We start from the raw sequence: 22131 nt of genomic DNA on the forward strand, positions 1-22131 counted from the left end.
TGAATCCCTACTCCTGAATTTACCCCTTGAATATGGACTAGTGTGGGGGCTCTTAGCTCTTCCATTTTGCTCTCACTCTGTCTCCCCACACAGCCCACACCCCTGCCACCATACCTGAGGAAGGACTGCCACATCTCCAGTTGCCACCCCAGTGATGAGAGGGGCACTGTGGTATAGTGGTTACATGCCTGGTTCACACCTGATTCCTCCACTGTGTGACTTTGGATAAATTAGCCAACCTCTCTGAGCCCTGTTTTCTAATCAGTAACATGGTAATATAATAACCTCCTTCATGAGAGTCTAGGTGAGGCCCTCAAGATTTAATGACATCAAATGCAAGATTGCTTTATTACAAAGTTAATGAAATGAGATACGAGATGAATCAAGGATGGCAGGCAGTCACAACTTTCTAATTGAGTTTGGTCCAGTTTTGCAGTATTGCAGCAGGGCAGATCATTGGAAGGTGTTGTCGTGGTACATTACTCATCCTGGTCATTACTTGGGCAATCGCGTGGTACAGATGTCATATAAGGATACTGATGAAGTGGCTGCTGTTATCATTTTGCACTTGGAGCTCTATGAGTATCTCAGAATCAACATTTTCCTGACTTGAGTCCTTGTCCTATCCTGAAATCTCTTTGCCCTGCTTCCTGGCTCTCTCTTCTTTGGCTGTCACCATTGTAGCATAGGTCCCTCCTCACAGATTCCTCACCCTTCACTGGGTCATGTCCCTCCCCTGCTCGGCATTCCCAGTGGACGCGGATTCTTTCAGGATGGACCTAGTATTGTTTGTGTTGGCAACAGGGCTTTCCCTGATTGTAAACTTGCCATCTCGTTGGCTTTGGTTCATTTACTGTCCCCCTCCTAAGCACTTGTAGTTGGATGAACTTACCACTCCATTTGTCTCCTGAGAGCAAAGACACTTGTCACCACCACATAGTGCAGGGATTGCTTTAAGGTGGATGCTTGGTGATTGTCTTTACCTGAAGGAAAGTTTTCTCACATCTGTATTTTTGTATGTGGTGTTCCCTTAGCTTAGAACACTCTCTCCACCCTCCTCTTTGCCACTCTGACTTGTGTTCATCCTTGACTCTTCAGCCCACACGTGTCCTCTAAGAAGCTGCCTTTCATGTGGGCTGCCCTACGCCCACCCTGGCCTTGCACCTCTGCGGTAGATATCTCTGCTGGGCTCAGGGAGCTCGGTACATAGTCCATTTAGTCCTCTCTGCTTGATCAGGATCATAATTTTATTGGGCTAGACTGTAAAATCCTTGAGAGCAGGGACCATCCCTTATTTTGTTTTTGTATTTCCAGTGCCTGCTTGACAAGTCTGGTTGGACATGTTCATGATTCCACATGCTGGGCTTTGGATGTTGTTGCAGGGGACAGGGGCGCAAAGATGAAAAGGCAATTAAATCCCTGGGATTGTGCCTGTGATTTACTCTTTCCTTTCCAGATGAGTATCTTCTGTCCTCTTACTTGCTTTTCATAATTGTGAGATAATCGAGTGTATGTTGTCATCGTCATTTGAGTTATTTGTTAAGTTACTTGAGTAAATGCTTAACTATCAGAATTTGGAGAAGAGTTAGAAGAGCAGGTAGGTGGGTTTTGGAGGAAATAAATAGAAAAAAAGCTAAATCAGACCAATGGTAAGAGTGCCTGCTAGGTTAGGTTAGCACCAAGATCCTATTTATATTCAAAATATTTTTTGTATTTACTTATTACATATGGTGTCACACCTTGCTCTGTTTCATGATCAAGACTCCCAGTAAACATTTGTCAGAGGTTCCCCTGTGTATACCAGGCATCCTCCTGGGTGGAGACAATGTGATGAAGAATAAAAGTGGAAGGAACTCACAGTCCAGTGGGGACAGCAATGTGAATAATACCTCCATTTAGTGGGATGGCTTCTGTGTCAGATGCTGGGAAGAGAGTCAGTATGAAGAGGGGTGGCAGCTTGAGGGACCTCACAGAGGAACTGGCCCAGCTTCTGTCTAAGACATTTAGAGGAAAGACCGCAAACATCACATCTGGAGAGACAGCTTGTATGCCTTGTCCACGTTGACGCTACTTTGTGAGGATTTACAGTACTCATTGCAGAGACAATCTCATAGAAGTGTGCAGAAATATTCAGCAGAAGTAGCAATGTCAGGTGCCAACCTCAGGCATATAGATTAGCAACATCCCAGAGATTTGGAGGCAGGATTTGTACCATGAGAATGTCTGGGTTACTACACTCACAGCTCACTGTCAGGCAGAAGGGCCCTGTTTTAAGAAGTCTCCCAGTCCCCCTCCCCGCAGGTGGCCAGCATGTCTCACCTTGAATATGGGGGTAACCTTGAAAGTCTCCCCACACCCATTCTTGCTTCTCTAGTTAATAGAGTGATAGTATGGTTACGATTATCTTTCCAAAATACGTTCTCACTTCTTACCTGAAAATCTGGCAAAGGCTTCCCCTTTTTCCTTGGAACAAAGACCAAATCCTAAACATTTCATATGAGGCCCTTCATTATGTGGCTCCATTTTCTGGGTGTTATAAAGATGCCTGGTACATGGAAAGGGTATATCAGTGTTTGATATTATTGTGATTATTATCAATATTCTCTCTTATTGTCTCCATTGATCTTTCTCATATTTGGGGGACAGGCTGTTCTTTTCCTCCCGTAGGTGTGGTGTACATGGTTTCCTCTACCCCCTCCCCCAGTCTTGCTCCCTCAGGCTCGGCTGTCTCATTCATGGCCAGTGTGTCCTTGTGGCACACTATGCTCCTTGTAGCATTTGTACCATACCTGTATACCTGTTTAATCATTTATAATAATTTATCTAATACCCATCTTGCCTGTTAGACTATGAGACGTAGTTTAAGGTCATGTGTCTTGTTTATTTCTCTGTCTCTAGTGCTCAGTCAATACTGACTGACAAAATGCCTCTAAAGTAATTGGAAGAATGTTCAGATTAGAAGAGCTTAAATTCCTTTGGTAAGAGCATGGTCTCTGTGTTAGCTGCCAAGTGTAGCCTAAGTTACCCAAATTCATAAATATTCACAGAGCCGTGGACATGTACTTGAGCCAAGAAATGGCTTGCTTTGGGCAGAGGGAGGTGTTCGATGGCCATGGAGAATTCTTTGAAGTTTGGATTATTGGTGGTTACCATAAGCAAACTGTGGAAATATATGATAAAACCTCCCTTTTTTTAAAATCATAGAGTCAAAATTATATTTACTTTATGGAGATAACTCCAAAAATTATATACTTACTTTATAGAGGTACTACCAATTTATGGAGTGATTTACCTTATAAGTTAGATGTCTTCTCTTTCTTAGTTATTTTTTAAGAGGGGGAGGGACGAAGAGAGGGAGAGAGAAAATCTCAAGCAGGCTCCACAGCCAGAATGGGGCCTGAGGTGGGGCTCAATCTCATGACCCTGAGAGCGTGACCTGAGCCAAAATCCAGAGTTGGATTTACTTAGCCACCCAGGTGCCCCTTCCCTTTCTTAATTCTTACCTGAAATATCCAAATATCACGTGATACTCATCTGTACATAAAGCACATTGGGAGCTTATTAAATGACTTTATTTATGCTATGGAAATGTAATTTATCCATACAAGTTCATATTCCTTTCTTCTTTGCTTTCTTTCTGAACGAAGATTTCCCACCCTTTATATAGTTGAATTTAGTGTGCATTGAAATACATTTAAAGTCTTAAATGTATATTTTGCTTTATTTGGAGTTCTGTTTATGGCTTTTCTTTTACATAGTCATGTGTAAGATTCCATAGACAGTGTTATCTTAAGATGTAGAATGATTTCTGTAGCCATCATGTGAAATTGTGACAATTCTGGCTTTTTCTAAGATTGGATTTAATTATATTCTAGCACAACAACTTCTCTGGGGATATTCAGGTATGGTAACTGACTAAATGTTGTGTTTATTTGTAGCCTGATGTTTTTGTTCATTTGATTCTTTGAATCCTGTTTTTTTATTTACCAAAGTAGCTAGAAATTATGTTATCAATTTTTTTTTTTCTGGTGCTGATAACTATTAAAGGAGAGAGGAAACTATACCAATCTAGGTATGTAGGTCGTGGTTGTACATACCACAATAAAACCATATTTAAGTGACTTGGAAACATTCATTTCATAAAACATTTGGTCTCAACTGAAAGAATTATGCTGAAATTTGTATTTTAAGCTGCGGGTTTTAATGGGAAAGTGTGAATGAATGCACCTCTCTTATAAGATACACATAAATATCAAGATTAGAAAGTATAGAGGGGAACCAGTTCTACGATCTGTGGCCCTGAAGGGAGGAAGTCCTGTGGTATCCACAGTGGCATTGGGCTGACGTGGTGAAGTTGGGAATGGCAACACAGCCCACTCCTTGGCCCGTTGAGGAGAGTGAGGTGGCTAACACAGCCTTCATTAGGAAAAATAGGCTGATTGTACTTACAGTGCCTGCTGTGTCCTTTTATGGATTTCTTTTTAATAAAAATTTTTGACTCAGCTGGTATTATTTTCCCCTAGTTCATGTTTCACTTGGAAAATTAGAGGATGCAAGATTTGCTTTACAGAAATTGTTTTTGTGGTAAATATTATTTTTGGAGTCGATCAGCTTTGAAGTAAGCTGTACCTATACTCAAATTAGTCAAGAAACCAAGTCATTGCTATATTGATGATTCCTATTAATATTAAATTTGGTTTCCAGCTTGTCCACAGCTACTCTTACTGTATATTTTTAAACCTTAGTATAGCTTATACTTCTAAGGCATAATCAAAGAGGGAAACAAAATAGTAGTAGAAGTAGGCTGCGTAGTTGTCATATGCCCTGGGGGTGCTCTGGGTAATGGCAGTGACCTCTCCATTTGTCGTGGCCTCCCCGCTTCTAGATGAACACTAGGGACAGTAGGAAGACAGAATGCCGCTGTGGACTTCTTGAGAAGAAATTTGGTCACCAGTGGATTTTTGAACCACATTGGCAGGCTCCACGTTAGAGTGGATATTTCTGCTGGATGCCCACAGAACTTGCAGTGCTGCCACCAGACCTGCCCAGTGCGCCCAATGGAGTGCTTGGAGGGCAGACGCGCACTTTCCTGTCCTCTCTTGGTTCCTTTCCTTTCCCATCTTTCTTTCTGTTGCTCGGAAGATTTGACTCATCTGTAGCTTACCATTGAATGGACTTTCACCCTGTCACCCAAGTATTTAGAGAGAAATTTGATATCTCTACCTAGTAGAGTGTTGTCAGACCTCATCACCCATTGAAGCTGCCACTGCTCCTTTCTGTACAAGAAAAATGTAAAGAACTGTTGCTGTACTTATGGCCTCAGATGCCCAGAGTCAGCTGGCCATGACTCTGAAGGAGTCTGGTCAAGTGTAATGAGCCCCCAGTCAGTGAAATTCAAGACTGAGATTTCTTGGTTAAGTAAATGTTGATGTAGTCTATAATATCCTATCTTCATCTGTGTCAAAAATCAATCTCAAAGTTAGTACTGAATATAAACTTGAGAATAAAATACAAGCAAAAAATACAGCATAGTCTTTGAAGAGCGATTCAGTGTGTTGATGTCATTGTTTTGAAAAGATTGATAGTAAAAACTACTCTTAGAAGAGTTATTTCTAAAAACAACAACAAAAAGAGTTATTTCTGAAATAACTTATTATCTCTTACTATGTTTAGTAATAGTTTAGCTAAAACATTTCTCTCCAGGAACACTTCCGATACTGTAGAGTTGACCTCTTTTGATGGTGTTGATGATTTTCAAGGCAAGACCAACAAAAACACAGTCCTTTATTAAAATGCTACAAAAATTATTTTCCAATATTGTTAGAGGTGCTTTACCATATCAATGGCTTTCTAACCTAAGAGGTGAAGATTTTTTTTCTGTGTTAACATTTATACTTTAGGGTGAAAAGCTATAAAGGCTTAAATACAAACTAAATAGACATTAGGACTTCAGATTGAATCCATCTAAGTACTTTAGAATTATGTCGTAATTTCATTTTCTCTCTCCTTTATTTTCTCTTATGTTTTTTCAGTTGAGCATGACTGGTGTATTAGTTGCATGTTATATGTGGTGTGGGTGTTTTCTTGGCATTTTATTTATACATTAATATTAGATAATTTTCCTGAAGGTGGGTATATGTTTTTTAGGATACTAGACAGGATTATCTACAAAATGCACGTCATGTGGCAATTATTAACATAGAGAACAGTGTGGTGCACATTTAATGTTTTTATTTTTGTTTTCAGAGTGTTCAGATTTTTAATTTCTAACTCTATTTTGTCTCTTTGGTATAATACCCTTGCCTTACTTATGATTTAGATATTCTATTAATTCCAATTCAATAAACATTTTCATGGAACATTGTTAAAACTTAATTATAATAAATTATATTTTAATGGAACTCCGAGGTCAAAGAGACTATACTAGTTAGACTACCGACAAGATTTTATGATTTCTTAAATGTTACTACTTGATTTACCCTAAACCACACATGTAGAAACTGAAGATATTCAGAATTTGGGTATTGACATCTTTCAAAAGTTGTAAAATTTTGCCCTTAAGTTTCTGTAGCAGTAATTTAAAAATGTATTATTGTAGCATGAAAGATCAGTTTTCTTGGTAGAAGGTAAAGTCATCTTTCTGATGCATAAGACTATGGAATAAGGGTGTCCTTTCTTGTTTAAAAAATAGTGATGTGTAAAAGTTTCAAGGGGCTTGAAGTGTGCCTTCTTTTATAATTTTTTTAAATTAGTCTTTTAAGAGTCTAGAAATTCTGTGTACATAGGAAAGAAATTGTTAGTTTTCTTCAAATTCAATAAGATTGAATCCAATGTTACTGAATTTGAGATGCTTTTTATTTCTCTATATAGACTAACACATACCTATTGGTATATGGTGTTATTGAAGAATCTTTTCCTATTGGTATTTTTAAAATACTTTGAAACACAAATGGCACTTAGAAATAATGTTATTTTTTGTAGCAGTAGTTAAAAATTAGCAAAAATCTTTTTCCCTAGACAAAATCTTAGTCTCCTCATTTATAAAACATCTAGAAGTGGAGCGGCATGGTGGGACAAGCCCTGCCTTCTCAGAAGTGCCTAGCTGCTCCTATTCCTTGTCTCTGAGGCATTTCTGCAAAATCCCAGGGCTCTGAAGAGCACATGCTAATAAATAAGGAATAAGGAGCTAGGTAAAAGCTACTTTGGAAAAGTTGTGAATATGGTCCATACTTGGGCATGTAAATGAAGCAGTTTTGGGACTTCATTCCCCATCCTTTTTCCAGAGAATTCAGGCCCCACAAAGATTAAGTGACACTTACCTTACATATCTTGTTAGTGGGTGAAAGTTGGTAAGTTTCCTTGCTGCCTCAGCTTCAGAGAGTTTTGGTCATCAGAGATTGGGACTCTAGTCTTATGCTCCTCTCTTCATCCTATGTCGCTATGTTTCCATCCTGGAAATACGAAGAAAGGAAGTTCATATTGGGTTTTGTTGATGCATTCCTTACCCTTATATAGAATGGCACTTATTTAAGCTTTATCCACATTTTCTTTGGTGCTTTTTTATTTGTGGACAGATGGCCACTAAAAATTCCTTCCCATGTTGATGCCATTTGTAGAATATCAGAGGATAATTTTTAAAATAAACGTAAATGCATTTTATATATTTATTTAAAATAAGCTCTTTCCAAAGAGAATTATTTCTCCCATAGGTCATTATAAATATAGATGAATATGTAGATTCTCTGTCATTACTTAAAAATTACTTAGCCAAGGTATGCTGAATGTTTTAATTTTTACAGTGTACTTAAAACCTTCTAAAAATGGTTTGGTAGTACTACTTAATCTGCAAGAATAGAAAGCTAAGTTACAGTAGAGTTATATGTATTTATAACATTTCTGTATATGATTTACAGGAAGACCATGTACTCAGCTGCAGCTTCTAAATCCAGAACGATTTGCACGTCTTATCAAAGAAGTAATGAATACATTCTGGCCTGGCAGAGAGTTGATTGTTCAGTGGTACCCATTTGATGAAGACAAAAATCACCCATCTGTTTCATGGCTTAAGATGGTTTGGAAGAATCTCTATATACATTTTTCAGAGGATTTGACTTTATTTGATGAGATGCCACTTATCCCCAGAACTACACTAGAAGAAGGTCAGACGTGTATGGAGCTCATTAGACTCAGGATTCCATCATTAGTCATTTTAGATGATGAATCTGAAGCACAGCTTCCTGAATTTTTAGCAGACATTGTACAAAAGCTTGGAGGAATTGTCCTTAAAAAATTAGATGCCTCCATACAGCATCCACTTATTAAAAAATACATTCATTCACCATTACCAAGTGCTGTTCTGCAGATAATGGAGAAGATGCCACTGCAGAAATTGTGCAATCAGATAGCTTCGCTCCTTCCCACACACAAAGATGCCCTGAGGAAGTTTTTAGCTAGTTTAACTGATAGCAGTGAAAAGGAGAAAAGAATAATTCAGGAATTGCCAATATTCAAGCGAATTAACCATTTATCTGATCAGGGCATTTCCTCTTACACGAAACTAAAAGGTTGTAAGGTCTTGCACCATACTGCCAAACTTGCACCAGATCTGCGACTCTCTATTTCAGTAATAGATAGTAGTGATGAAGCTACTATTCGCTTGGCAAACATGTTGAAAATAGAGAAGTTAAAGACCACTCATTGCATAAAGCTCATTTTAAGAGATATTGAAAATGCATTCTATTCACACGATGAGGTAACACACCTTATGTTATGGATCCTTGAGAATCTGTCCTCTCTTAAAAATGAGAACCCAAATGTGCTGGACTGGTTAATGCCATTAAAATTCATTCAGATATCACAGGAACAGATGGTGTCAGCTGGTGAACTTTTTGATCCTGATATAGAAGTACTAAAGGACCTTTTTTACAATGAAGAGGAAACTTGTTTCCCCCCTTCAGTTTTTACCTCACCAGATATTCTTCACTCTTTAAGACAGATTGGTTTAAAAAACGAAGCCAGTCTCAAAGAGAATGATGTTGTGCAAGTAGCAAAAAAAATTGAAGACTTACAGGTCAGTTCTTGCCCAAACCAGGACATTCTTCTAAAGAAAGCCAAAACACTCTTAATGGTTTTAAACAAGAATCATATGCTGTTGCAGTCATCTGAAGGAAAGATGACTCTGAAGAAAATAAAATGGGTTCCAGCTTGCAAAGAAAGGCCACCAAACTATCCAGGCTCTTTAGTCTGGAAGGGAGACGTCTGTAACCTTTGTGCGCCACCAGATATGTGTGACGGAGCCCATGCAATTCTGGTCGGCTCGTCACTTCCTCTTGTTGAGAGTGTTCATATTAACTTGGAGAAGGCTTTAGGGATCTTCACCAAACCTAGCATCAGTGCTGTCTTAAAACACTTTAAAATTGTTGTTGATTGGTATACTTCAAAAACCTTTAGTGATGAAGACTACTATCAATTTCAGCATATTTTGCTTGAAATTTATGGATTCATGCATGATCATTTGAGTGAAGGAAAGGATGCTTTCAGAGCCTTAAAATTTCCATGGGTTTGGACTGGCAAAAAATTTTGTCCCCTTGCCCAAGCTGTGATAAAACCATTTCATGATCTTGACCTTCAGCCATATTTGCATAGTGTCCCTAAAACCATGGCAAAATTCCATCAACTGTTTAAGGTCTGTGGTTCAATAGAGGAGTTGACATCAGATCATATTTCCATGGTCATTCAGAAGGTGTATCTCAAAAGTGACCAAGATCTCAGTGATCAAGAAAGCAAACAAAATCTTCATCTTATGTTGAATATCATCAGATGGCTATACAGCAATCAGATTCCAGCAAGCCCCAACACGCCCGTTCCTATACATCATAGCAAAAATCCTTCCAAACTTATCATGAAGCCAATACATGAGTGCTGTTACTGTGACATCAAAGTTGATGACCTCAATGACTTACTGGAAGATTCAGTGGAACCAATCATTCTGGTGCACGAGGACATACCCATGAAAACCGCAGAATGGCTGAAAGTTCCATGCCTTAGCACAAGACTGATCAATCCTGAAAACATGGGATTTGAGCAGTCAGGTCAGAGGGAACCACTTACTGTAAGAATTAAAAATATTCTGGAAGAATATCCTTCAGTGTCCGATATTTTCAAAGAGCTACTTCAAAACGCTGATGATGCAAATGCAACCGAATGCAGTTTCATGATTGATATGCGAAGAAATATGGACATTCGAGAGAATCTGCTGGACCCAGGCATGGCAGCTTGCCATGGACCTGCTCTGTGGTCATTCAATAATTCTCAGTTCTCAGATTCAGATTTTGTGAACATCACCAGGTTAGGAGAATCTTTAAAGAGGGAAGAGGTTGACAAAGTTGGAAAATTTGGTCTTGGATTTAATTCTGTGTACCATATCACCGACATTCCCATCATTATGAGTCGAGAATTCATGATAATGTTCGATCCAAACATAAACCATATTAGTAAACACATTAAAGACAAATCTAATCCTGGGATCAAAATTAACTGGAGTAAACAACAAAAAAGACTCAGGAAATTTCCTAATCAGTTCAAACCATTCATAGATGTTTTTGGCTGTCAGTTACCTTTGACTGTAGAAGCACCTTACAGCTACAGTGGAACTCTTTTCCGACTGTCCTTTAGAACGCAACAGGAAGCGAAAGTGAGTGAAGTTAGTAGTACCTGCTATAATACAGCAGATATTTACTCTCTTGTGGATGAATTTAGTCTCTGTGGACACAGGCTTATCATTTTCACTCAGAGTGTGACCTCAATGTATTTGAAGTACTTGAAAATTGAGGAAACCAACCCCAGCTTGGCACAAGATACAGTAATAATTAAAAAAAAACCCTGTCCTTCCAAAGCATTGAGTGCTCCTGTCTTAAGTGTTTTAAAAGAAGCTGCTAGGCTCATGAAGACTTGCAGCAGTAGTAATAAAAAGCTTCCTGCGGATGCGCCAAAGTCATCTTGCATTCTTCAGATCACCGTTGAAGAATTTCACCATGTGTTCAGAAGGATTGCTGATTTACAGTCACCACTTTTCAGAGGTCCAGAGGATGACCTAACTGCCCTCTTTGAAATGGCTAAGTCTGGCCAATCAAAAAAGCCATCAGATGAGTTGCCACAAAAAACAGTAGAGTGTACCACATGGCTTATATGTACCTGCATGGATACAGGAGAGGCTCTGAAGTTTTCCCTGAATGAAAATGGACGAAGACTAGGGCTGGTTCCTTGTGGGGCAGTGGGAGTTCTGCTGTCTGAAATCCAGGATCAGAAGTGGGCTGTAAAACCACATGTGGGAGAAGTATTTTGCTATTTACCCTTACGAATAAAAACAGGATTGCCAGTTCACATCAATGGGTGTTTTGCTGTTACTTCAAATAGAAAAGAAATCTGGAAGACGGACACAAAAGGACGATGGAATACCACCTTCATGAGGCACGTTATTGTGAAAGCTTACTTGGAGGCACTCAGTGTCCTCCGTGACCTGGCCACAAATGGGGAGCTAATGGACTATACTTACTACTCAGTGTGGCCTGATCCTGAATTAGTCCATGATGATTTTTCTGTAATTTGCCAAGGATTTTATGAAGATATAGCTCATGGAAAAGGGAAAGAATTGACCAGAGTCTTCTCTGATGGATCCATGTGGGTTTCCATGAAGAATGTGAGATTTCTAGATGACTCAATACTTAAAAGAAAAGATGTTGGTCCAGCAGCCTTCAAGATATTTTTGAAATACCTCAAGAAGACCGGGTCAAAAAACCTTTGTGCTGTTGAACTTCCTTCTTCAGTAAAATCAGGATTTGAAGAAGCTGGCTGTAAACAGATACTGCTTGAAAATACATTTTCAGAGAAACAATTTTTCTATGAAGTGTTTTTCCCAAATATTCAAGAAATCGAAGCAGAGCTCAGAGATCCTTTAATGAATTTTGTTCTAAATGAAAAAATTGATGAGTTCTCAGGAATTCTTCGTGTTACACCATGTATTCCTTGCTCTTTGGAGGGGCATCCTTTGGTTTTACCATCAAGATTAATACACCCTGAAGGACGAGTTGCAAAGTTATTTGATATTAAAGATGGGCGGTTTCCTTATGGTTCTACTCAGGATTATCTTAATCCTATTATTTTGATTAAGCTGGTTCAGTTAGGTATGGCAAAAGATGACATTTTATGGGATGACATGCTGGAACGGGCACAGTCCGTGGCTGAAATTAATAAAAGTGATCATGCTGCTGCTTGTCTAAGAAGTAGTATCCTGTTAAGCCTCATTGATGAAAAACTAAAAATAAGGGATCCTAGAGCAAAGGATTTTGCTGCAAGATATCAAACAATCCCCTTCCTTCCATTTCTCACAAAGCCGGCAGGATTTTCTTTGGACTGGAAAGGTAACAGTTTTAAGCCTGAAACCATGTTTGCAGCAATTGACCTTTATACAGCCGAGCATCAGGATATAGTTTGTCTCTTGCAACCAATTCTAAATGAAAACTCACATTCCTTCAGAGGATGTGGTTCAGTGTCATTGGCTGTGAAGGAGTTTTTGGGATTACTAAGGAAGCCAACAGTTGATCTGGTTGTGAACCAATTGAAAGAAGTTGCAAAATCAGTTGATGATGGGGTTACATTGTACCAGGAGAACATCACCAATGCTTGCTACAAATACCTTCATGATGCAATGATGCAAAATGAAATGATTAAGATATCGATTATTGAAAAATTAAAACCCTTTAGCTTCATTCTAGTTGAGAATGCATATGTTGACTCAGAAAAAGTTTCTTTTCATTTGAATTTTGAAGCAGCACCATACCTTTATCAGCTGCCTAATAAGTACAAAAATAATTTTCGTGAACTTTTTGAAAGTGTGGGTGTGAGGCAGTCATTTACTGTTGAAGATTTTGCTCTTGTTTTGGAATCTATTGATCAAGAGAAAGGAACAAAGCAAATAACAGAAGAGAATTTTCAGCTTTGCCGGCGAATAATTAGTGAGGGAATATGGAGTCTTATTAGAGAAAAGAAACAAGAATTTTGTGAGAAAAATTATGGCAAAATATTACTGCCAGATACTAATCTCAAGCTTCTCCCTGCTAAATCTTTATGCTACAATGACTGCCCCTGGATTAAAGTAAAGGACACCACTGTAAAATACTGTCATGCTGATATACCCAGGGAAGTAGCTGTAAAACTAGGAGCAGTCCCAAAGCGACATAAAGCCTTAGAGAGGTATGCATCCAACATCTGTTTTACAACACTTGGCACGGAATTTGGGCAGAAAGAAAAATTGACCAGCAGAATTAAGAGTATCCTTAATGCCTATCCTTCAGAAAAGGAAATGTTGAAGGAGCTTCTTCAAAATGCTGATGATGCAAAGGCCACAGAAATCTGTTTTGTGTTTGATCCTAGACAGCATCCAGTTGATAGAATATTTGATGATAAGTGGGCTCCACTGCAAGGGCCAGCACTTTGTGTGTACAATAACCAACCTTTTACAGAAGATGATGTCAGAGGAATTCAGAATCTTGGAAAAGGCACCAAAGAAGGAAATCCTTGTAAAACTGGACAGTATGGAATAGGATTCAATTCTGTGTATCATATTACAGACTGCCCTTCTTTTATTTCTGGCAATGACATCTTATGTATTTTTGATCCTCATGCCAGATATGCACCAGGAGCCACATCTGTTAGTCCTGGACGCATGTTTAGAGATTTGGATGCAGATTTTAGGACACAGTTCTCAGATGTTCTGGATCTTTATTTGGGAACCCACTTTAAATTGGACAATTGTACAATGTTTAGATTTCCTCTTCGTAATGCAGAAATGGCAAAAGTTTCAGAAATTTCTTCAGTTCCATCATCAGACAGAATGGTCCAGAATCTTTTGGACAAATTGCGGTCAGATGGGGCAGAACTTTTAATGTTTCTTAATCACATGGAAAAGATTTCTATTTGTGAAATAGATAAAGGGACTGGAGCTCTGAATGTGCTGTATTCTGTAAAGGGCAAAATCACGGATGGGGACAGATTGAAAAGGAAGCAGTTTCATGCATCTGTAATCGATAGTGTTACTAAAAAGAGACAGCTCAAAGACATACCAGTTCAACAGATAACCTATACTATGGATACAGAAGACTCCGAAGGAAATCTTACAACATGGCTAATCTGTAATAGGTCAGGTTTTTCAAGTATGGAAAAAGTGTCTAAGAGTGTTATATCAGCTCACAAGAATCAAGATATCACTCTGTTTCCACGTGGGGGAGTAGCTGCTTGCATTACTCACAACTATAAAAAGCCCCACAGGGCCTTCTGTTTCTTGCCCCTCTCTTTAGAGACGGGATTACCATTTCATGTGAATGGCCACTTTGCTCTAGATTCAGCCAGAAGAAATCTGTGGCGGGATGATAATGGAGTTGGTGTTCGTAGTGACTGGAATAACAGTTTAATGACAGCATTAATAGCGCCTGCATATGTTGAATTACTAATCCAGCTGAAAAAGCGCTATTTTCCTGGTTCTGACCCAACATTATCAGTTTTACAGAACACGCCTATTCATGTAGTAAAAGATACTTTAAAGAAGTTTTTATCATTTTTCCCAGTTAACAGGCTTGACCTACAACCAGATTTATATTGTCTGGTGAAAGCCCTTTACAGTTGCATTCATGAAGACATGAAACGTCTTCTGCCTGTTGTACGGGCTCCCAATATTGACGGCTCTGATTTACACTCTGCAGTTATAATTACTTGGATTAATATGTCTACTTCCAATAAAACCAGACCGTTTTTTGACAACTTACTGCAGGATGAATTACAGCACCTTAAAAATGCAGACTATAACATTACAACCCGCAAGACAGTAGCAGAGAATGTCTACAGACTGAAACATTTGCTTTTAGAAATTGGTTTCAACTTGGTCTATAACTGTGATGAAACTGCGAATCTATACCACTGTCTTATAGATGCAGATATTCCTGTCAGTTATGTCACTCCTGCTGATGTTAGGTCCTTTTTAATGACATTTTCATCTCCTGACACTAACTGCCATATTGGGAAGCTGCCTTGCCGTCTCCAGCAGACTAACCTAAAGCTTTTTCATAGTTTAAAACTTCTAGTGGATTATTGTTTTAAGGATGCAGAAGAAAATGAAATTGAAGTGGAAGGACTGCCCCTTCTCATTACGCTGGACAGCGTTTTGCAGACATTTGATGCAAAACGACCCAAGTTTCTGACAACATACCATGAATTGATTCCATCTCGCAAAGACTTGTTCATGAATACATTATATTTGAAATACAGTAATATTTTATTGAACTGTAAGGTTGCAAAAGTGTTTGACATTTCTAGCTTTGCTGATCTGTTATCCTCTGTGTTGCCTCGTGAATACAAGACCAAAAATTGTACAAAGTGGAAGGACAATTTTGCAAGTGAGTCTTGGCTTAAGAATGCATGGCATTTTATTAGCGAGTCTGTAAATGTGAAAGAAGATCAGGAGGAAACACAACCAATATTTGACATTGTCGTTGAAACCCTAAAGGACTGGGCATTGCTTCCAGGAACAAAGTTTACCGTTTCAGCCAATCAGCTTGTAGTTCCTGAAGGTGATGTTCTGCTTCCTTTGAGTCTCATGCACATTGCAGTTTTTCCAAATGCCCAGAGTGATAAAGTTTTTCATGCTCTAATGAAAGCTGGCTGCATTCAACTTGCATTGAACAAAATCTGCTCCAAAGACAGTGCATTTGTTCCTCTGTTGTCATGTCACACGGCAAACATAGAGAGCCCCACAAGCATTTTAAAGGCTGTACATTATATGGTTCAAACTTCAACATTTAGGGCTGAAAAATTAGTAGAAAATGACTTTGAAGCACTTTTGATGTATTTCAACTGCAATTTGAGTCACTTGATGTCCCAAGATGACATAAAAATTTTGAAATCACTTCCATGCTACAAATCCATCAGTGGTCGCTACATGAGCATCGCAAAATTTGGAACGTGCTATGTACTCACAAAAAGTATCCCTTCAGCTGAAGTGGAAAAATGGACACAATCGTCATTGTCTGCATTTCTTGAAGAAAAAATACACCTAAAAGAACTATATGAGGTGCTTGGCTGTGTACCTGTAGATGATCTTGAGGTATATTTGAAACACCTTTTACCAAAAATTGAAAATCTCTCTTATGATGCAAAATTAGAGCATTTAATCTATCTTAAGAATAGATTATCAAGCATTGAGGAATTGTCAGAAATCAAGGAACAACTTTTTGAAAAACTGGAAAGTTTACTGATAATCCATGATGCCAACAGTCGACTAAAGCAAGCAAAACATTTCTATGATAGAACAGTGAGAGTTTTTGAAGTTATGCTTCCTGAAAAGCTGTTTATTCCTAAGGACTTCTTTAAAAAATTGGAACAACTTATAAAGCCCAAAAATCAAGCCACATTCATGACCTCCTGGGTGGAATTCTTACGAAACATCGGCCTGAAATACATACTTTCTCAGCAGCAGTTGCTACAGTTTGCTAAGGAAATCAGTGTGAGAGCTAATACAGAAAACTGGTCTAAGGAAACATTGCAAAATACGGTTGATATTCTCCTCCATCATATATTCCAAGAACGAATGGATTTGTTATCTGGAAATTTTCTGAAAGAACTTTCTTTAATACCATTCTTGTGTCCTGAGCGGGCCCCTGCTGAATTCATTAGGTTTCATCCTCAATACCAAGAGGTCAATGGAACACTTCCTCTCATAAAGTTCAATGGAGCACAAGTAAACCCCAAATTCAAGCAGTGTGATGTGCTCCAACTCTTATGGACATCCTGCCCTATTCTTCCAGAGAAAGCCACACCCTTGAGCATCAGAGAACAAGAAGGTAGTGACCTTGGTCCACAGGAACAGCTTGAGCAAGTTTTAAGTATGCTTAATGTGAACCTGGATCCTCCTCTCGATAAGGTCATTAATAACTGCAGAAACATATGCAACATAACCACTTTGGATGAAGAGATGGTAAAAACCAGAGCAAAGGTCTTAAGGAGCATATATGAATTTCTCAGTGCAGAAAAAAGGGAGTTTCGGTTTCAGCTGCGTGGGGTGGCTTTCGTGATGGTAGAAGATGGTTGGAAACTCCTGAAGCCTGAGGAGGTAGTGATAAATCTAGAATATGAATCTGATTTTAAACCTTACTTATATAAGCTACCTTTAGAACTGGGCACATTTCACCAGTTGTTCAAACATCTGGGTACTGAAGATATTATTTCAACAAAGCAGTATGTTGAAGTTTTGAGCCGCATATTCAAAAATTCTGAAGGAAAACAGTTAGATCCTAATGAAATGCGCACAGTTAAGAGAGTAGTTTCTGGCTTATTTAAGAGTCTGCAGAATGATTCAGTCAAGGTGAGGAGTGATCTGGAGAATGTACGAGACCTCGCACTTTATCTTCCAAGCCAGGATGGCAGACTAGTAAAGTCGAGCATCTTAGTTTTTGATGATGCACCGCATTACAAAAGTAGAATCCAGGGGAATATTGGTGTGCAGATGTTGGTTGATCTTAGCCAGTGCTACTTGGGGAAGGACCATGGCTTTCATACTAAATTGATAATGCTCTTTCCTCAAAAACTTAGACCTCGTTTACTGAGCAGTATACTTGAAGAGCAGTTAGATGAAGAGACTCCCAAAGTATGTCAGTTTGGAGCATTGTGTTCTCTTCAGGGCAGATTGCAGTTACTCTTGTCTTCTGAACAGTTCATCACAGGACTAATTAGAATTATGAAGCATGAAAATGATAATGCTTTCCTGGCCAATGAAGAAAAAGCCATAAGACTTTGCAAAGCCCTAAGAGAAGGATTGAAAGTGTCCTGTTTTGAAAAGCTTCAAACAACATTAAGAGTTAAAGGTTTTAATCCTATTCCCCACAGTAGAAGTGAAACTTTTGCTTTTCTGAAGAGATTTGGTAATGCAGTCATTCTGCTGTACATACAGCACTCAGACAGTAAGGACATTAATTTTTTGTTAGCATTGGCAATGACACTGAAATCAGCAACGGACAATTTGATTTCTGACACTTCATATTTAATTGCTATGCTAGGATGCAATGATATTTACAGGATCAGTGAGAAGCTTGATAGTTTAGGAGTAAAATATGACTCTTCAGAACCATCAAAACTGGAACTTCCAATGCCTGGTACCCCAATACCTGCCGAAATCCATTATACTCTGCTTATGGATCCAATGAATGTTTTTTACCCAGGAGAGTATGTTGGGTACCTTGTTGATGCTGAAGGTGGTGATATCTATGGATCATACCAGCCAACCTATACATATGCAATTATTGTACAAGAAGTTGAAAGAGAAGATGCTGATAATTCTAGTTTTCTGGGAAAGATATATCAGATTGATATTGGGTATAGTGAATATAAAATAGTTAGCTCACTCGATCTGTATAAGTTTTCAAGGCCTGAGGAAAGCTCTCAAAGCAGAGATAGTGCCCCTTCTACACCAACCAGCCCTACTGAGTTCCTAGCCCCTGGTCTACGAAGCATTCCTCCTCTTTTCTCCGGTAGAGAGAGCCAGAAGACCTCGTCTTCAAAACATCATTCCCCTAAAAAGCTCAAGGTGAATTCTTTACCAGAAATCTTAAAAGAAGTCACATCAGTGGTGGAGCAAGCTTGGAAACTTCCAGAATCTGAAAGAAAAAAGATTATTAGGCGGTTGTATTTGAAATGGCACCCTGACAAAAATCCAGAGAATCATGACATTGCCAATGAAGTGTTTAAACACTTGCAGAATGAAATCAACAGGCTAGAGAAACAGGCTTTTCTAGATCAGAATGCAGACAGAGCCTCGAGGCGGACATTTTCAACCTCAGCATCCCGATTTCAGTCAGACAAGTACTCATTTCAAAGATTTTATACTTCATGGAATCAAGAGGCGACGAGCCACAAATCTGAAAGGCAACAACAGAATAAAGAAAAAAGCACACCTGCAGCTGGACAGACCTACTCTCAAAGGTTCTTTGTTCCTCCCACTTTTAAGTCAGTTGGTAATCCAGTTGAAGCACGGAGATGGTTAAGACAAGCTAGAGCGAATTTTTCAGCTGCCAGGAATGACCTTCATAAAAATGCCAATGAGTGGGTGTGCTTTAAGTGTCACCTCTCTACCAAACTAGCTTTGATCGCCGCTGACTATGCTGTGAGAGGGAAGTCCGATAAAGATGTAAAGCCAACTGCACTTGCACAAAAAATAGAGGAATACAGTCAACAACTTGAAGGATTGACAAATGATGTCCACACATTGGAGGCTTATGGTGTGGACAGTTTAAAAACAAGATACCCCGACTTACTTCCTTTCCCACAGATCCCAAATGACAGGTTCACCTCTGAGGTTGCCATGAGGGTGATGGAATGTACAGCCTGTATCATCATAAAACTTGAAAATTTTATACAACAAAAAGTGTGAAGGTATTTAAAAAAAAAAAAAAGCAGAGCTAGACCTGGACTGTGTTGTAGCACAAATATGAATTGCTGAACTTCCTTATGCTTCATTGCCAGTTATTTAAGAATTGCAAAGCACATTGCAGATCGTTGGGAAGAACTTTGGAGTTGTTGTTAAACATCAGTATCCCTTAACTGAATCTAAAAGAGAACAGTTTTGAAGATGGCAACTGCAGAATTGCTAGGTGTATTTGAATGGCTGGGATGGCACATTACTGAGCTGCACTTTATGTAACCAAAGCTTAGCGGTTTGTTGGATAAGAGTCTGTGTATGTCTGTGATGAGGATGGAGTTACTTTTCTGTTTTTAACATGGTGTTTTTGAAGGAGCTCATGAAACACTGGACATATCATTGGTTTAAACAAATAAGGGGAATTAAGTCTTTGATCACTTCTTTAATCGGATCCTCTTTTGGATGCATTATTATCAGCTGGCTCTGATTATGAATTTGTTGCAATTTTACATCTTATATACTCAGTACATTTAAAAAATGGTACAATATTTTAATCCTGAATATTACTTGATTAAGAGTATGCAGATAGTACTTCTTAGGGTGCACTGAGTGCACTTTACATCTTTATTTTAAATGGTTTTCTACACCTTATGTTTACAGGCTTCCTTTTTCATGAAGGTAACGTATGGAAAACTCAACATGGTGGCAGTTCTTATCACCAGATGTTGATATTGCGTCCAAGAACTGCTTACCAAAACATTTGTCAACTGTTAGAACATTTGCTTTCTGTTTGTTTGTACATATTTTCCAAAAATATAATTTATATGGCGTGATTGAACGGGATGCAATCTTTTGTTGTCTAAAGGTGCTGCAGTTAAAAAAAATATCTTCTTTCAACATGGCACTTAGTGGAATTTTTTGGATTTTACTTTGAAAACATTTAAAAAGTGTAAAACCATTGTGACAATATCTAGTAGTTTATAAAAGAGGAATCATCAGCTTGCATTTTCCCCATGAATGATTCAGAACTGACAATTGATTTTCATCCTGTTTGAGTGTCCTCCTATACTGTACTTATTTCGGCATAGTTCTTTTGCAGAATGTAAAAAAGTAATGATAATTAGTTTTATTATATAAGCGTGCTGGCTGTAAATGATGCTAGATATAATATTTTATGCAATTAAGGGCTTATGGAACATACTAAAACTTTTTTACTTTTATGGTAATAAGGAATGTTTGTGCCTCCATTATTGTATTGCTTCTGGATGTGAAGCTATGTAATTATTTCTGCTGTTATATTAAGTGCCATACTTTTAATAAAGCAGATGTACATATGAAATTATCGTAACTGGTATTTCCTGAAAATCAAACTTAGTATCTTCCTTTATAATGTTTTGAGGTATACTTATTGGCAGTATTTAGAATTTTTTATTTTTATACTGGAATTTTAGTATGTTCTTTGTTTAATGACTGAATATGAAGTACTTGATGTATACTGTGTTTATTAGGTGCTCATTGGTTTAGTTAATACTTTTATTTTTCCTTTTTATGGAATACGATTAGCTGATATATGGTACAGTGTATATATATAGATATATAGATAGATATGCATATATATGTACACACACATATATAGACGTATTTGGCTGCAGGTACATTAGGTATTGTGGCTCTTCCATAGGTAGAGGCTGACTTGATATTTACCTTACCTCAGGAGGGGGCTGCACGTCTGGGGCTAATTTACTCTTGAGCCCTAAACAGAAGATGTTCATCTTTATACCTGACGCATAGGTTTTCAAAGCTAGGCAGACCAGGGCTAGAGTTTCTGTTCTGGTGCTTAACCAAATTCTGGGTCTTCAGGTTTCTGGGACATCTTCAGAAGTGCTTGCTACCTTGAAACGCAGATTCAGCACTTGGAATATATTTTGTTTTTTGATATTAAACTTTATACAGAAAACTTTGGCCGTTGTGCTAGTTGAGCTAGTTGGAGTTGTTGGTTTTTGTTTTGTTTAGTTTTCTATACTTGTAAAAAAAAAAAAATACAGGTTCACAGTCCTTGATATACAACCCTTGGATCTAGATGTATTTCAGAATTTGGATTTTAGCAGGTTAATACAAACATTCCCATGAGGGTTGGTAGCACTCCTAAACACATTAATATTTCTGCAGTGAAGCCTGTGAATACTTGCACTGACTTGAATACCTAAGCTTAATATGTAACCTCACCTAAATTCAGGTCAGATCTCACCACCAGTAGTTTGCTGCAGACGTATTTGGAAGATGTTCATATTTTTGGAGCTTTCTAGATTTTGAAATTCAGGGTAAGGAATTTCTGACATGAACTAATTTTGTATTTTATTTGTTTATGCTTTCCCTTTCTGCTTTTCTTATTAAAAGGAAAATGGAAACTTGGTGCATGTGTGGAGAAGCTGCTCTGAGTAGCACACAGTCTAGCAAGGATTTGGGACAGGCCTTCCTGCAGTCAGGAGCAGGTGCTGTGCTGCCTGGTGAGCAAGGGACAGAAGCCTCCCCCCACAGGTTGGCAGAACTGTTCTCAGCCTCCACAAGGACACTCAGCGAGAACCTGTGCAGCCCAGATAGTTTAAAAAGCAACGGGGAGTGGGAGGCCAGGCAGTGCCGAGAGCCGCAGGATGACATCGGCAAAGTGTTCC

General features: G+C 38.5%; 1 protein-coding gene across 3 annotated transcripts in view; it reads left to right on the forward strand.

Moving 5' to 3' along the window:
- SACS (sacsin molecular chaperone) overlaps positions 1-20798 on the forward strand; it is an 89802-nt gene extending 69004 nt beyond the window's left edge. For 2 of the 3 annotated variants that reach the window (XM_072795774.1, XM_072795775.1), the window contains 2 exons: positions 3876-3902; positions 7914-20798. In XM_072795774.1, the coding sequence (XP_072651875.1) occupies positions 3876-3902; positions 7914-19471 (11585 nt within the window). In that variant the 3' untranslated portion in view covers positions 19472-20798. The remainder of the gene's footprint in view (positions 1-3875; positions 3903-7913) is intronic. The other variant, XM_072795776.1, reaches the window with a different exon arrangement.
- The last annotated feature ends 1333 nt before the right edge of the window (positions 20799-22131 follow it).

Source organism: Canis lupus, chromosome 24 (genome assembly GCF_048164855.1).
Source record: "Canis lupus baileyi chromosome 24, mCanLup2.hap1, whole genome shotgun sequence".
Taxonomy (NCBI): Eukaryota; Metazoa; Chordata; class Mammalia; order Carnivora; family Canidae; genus Canis; species Canis lupus.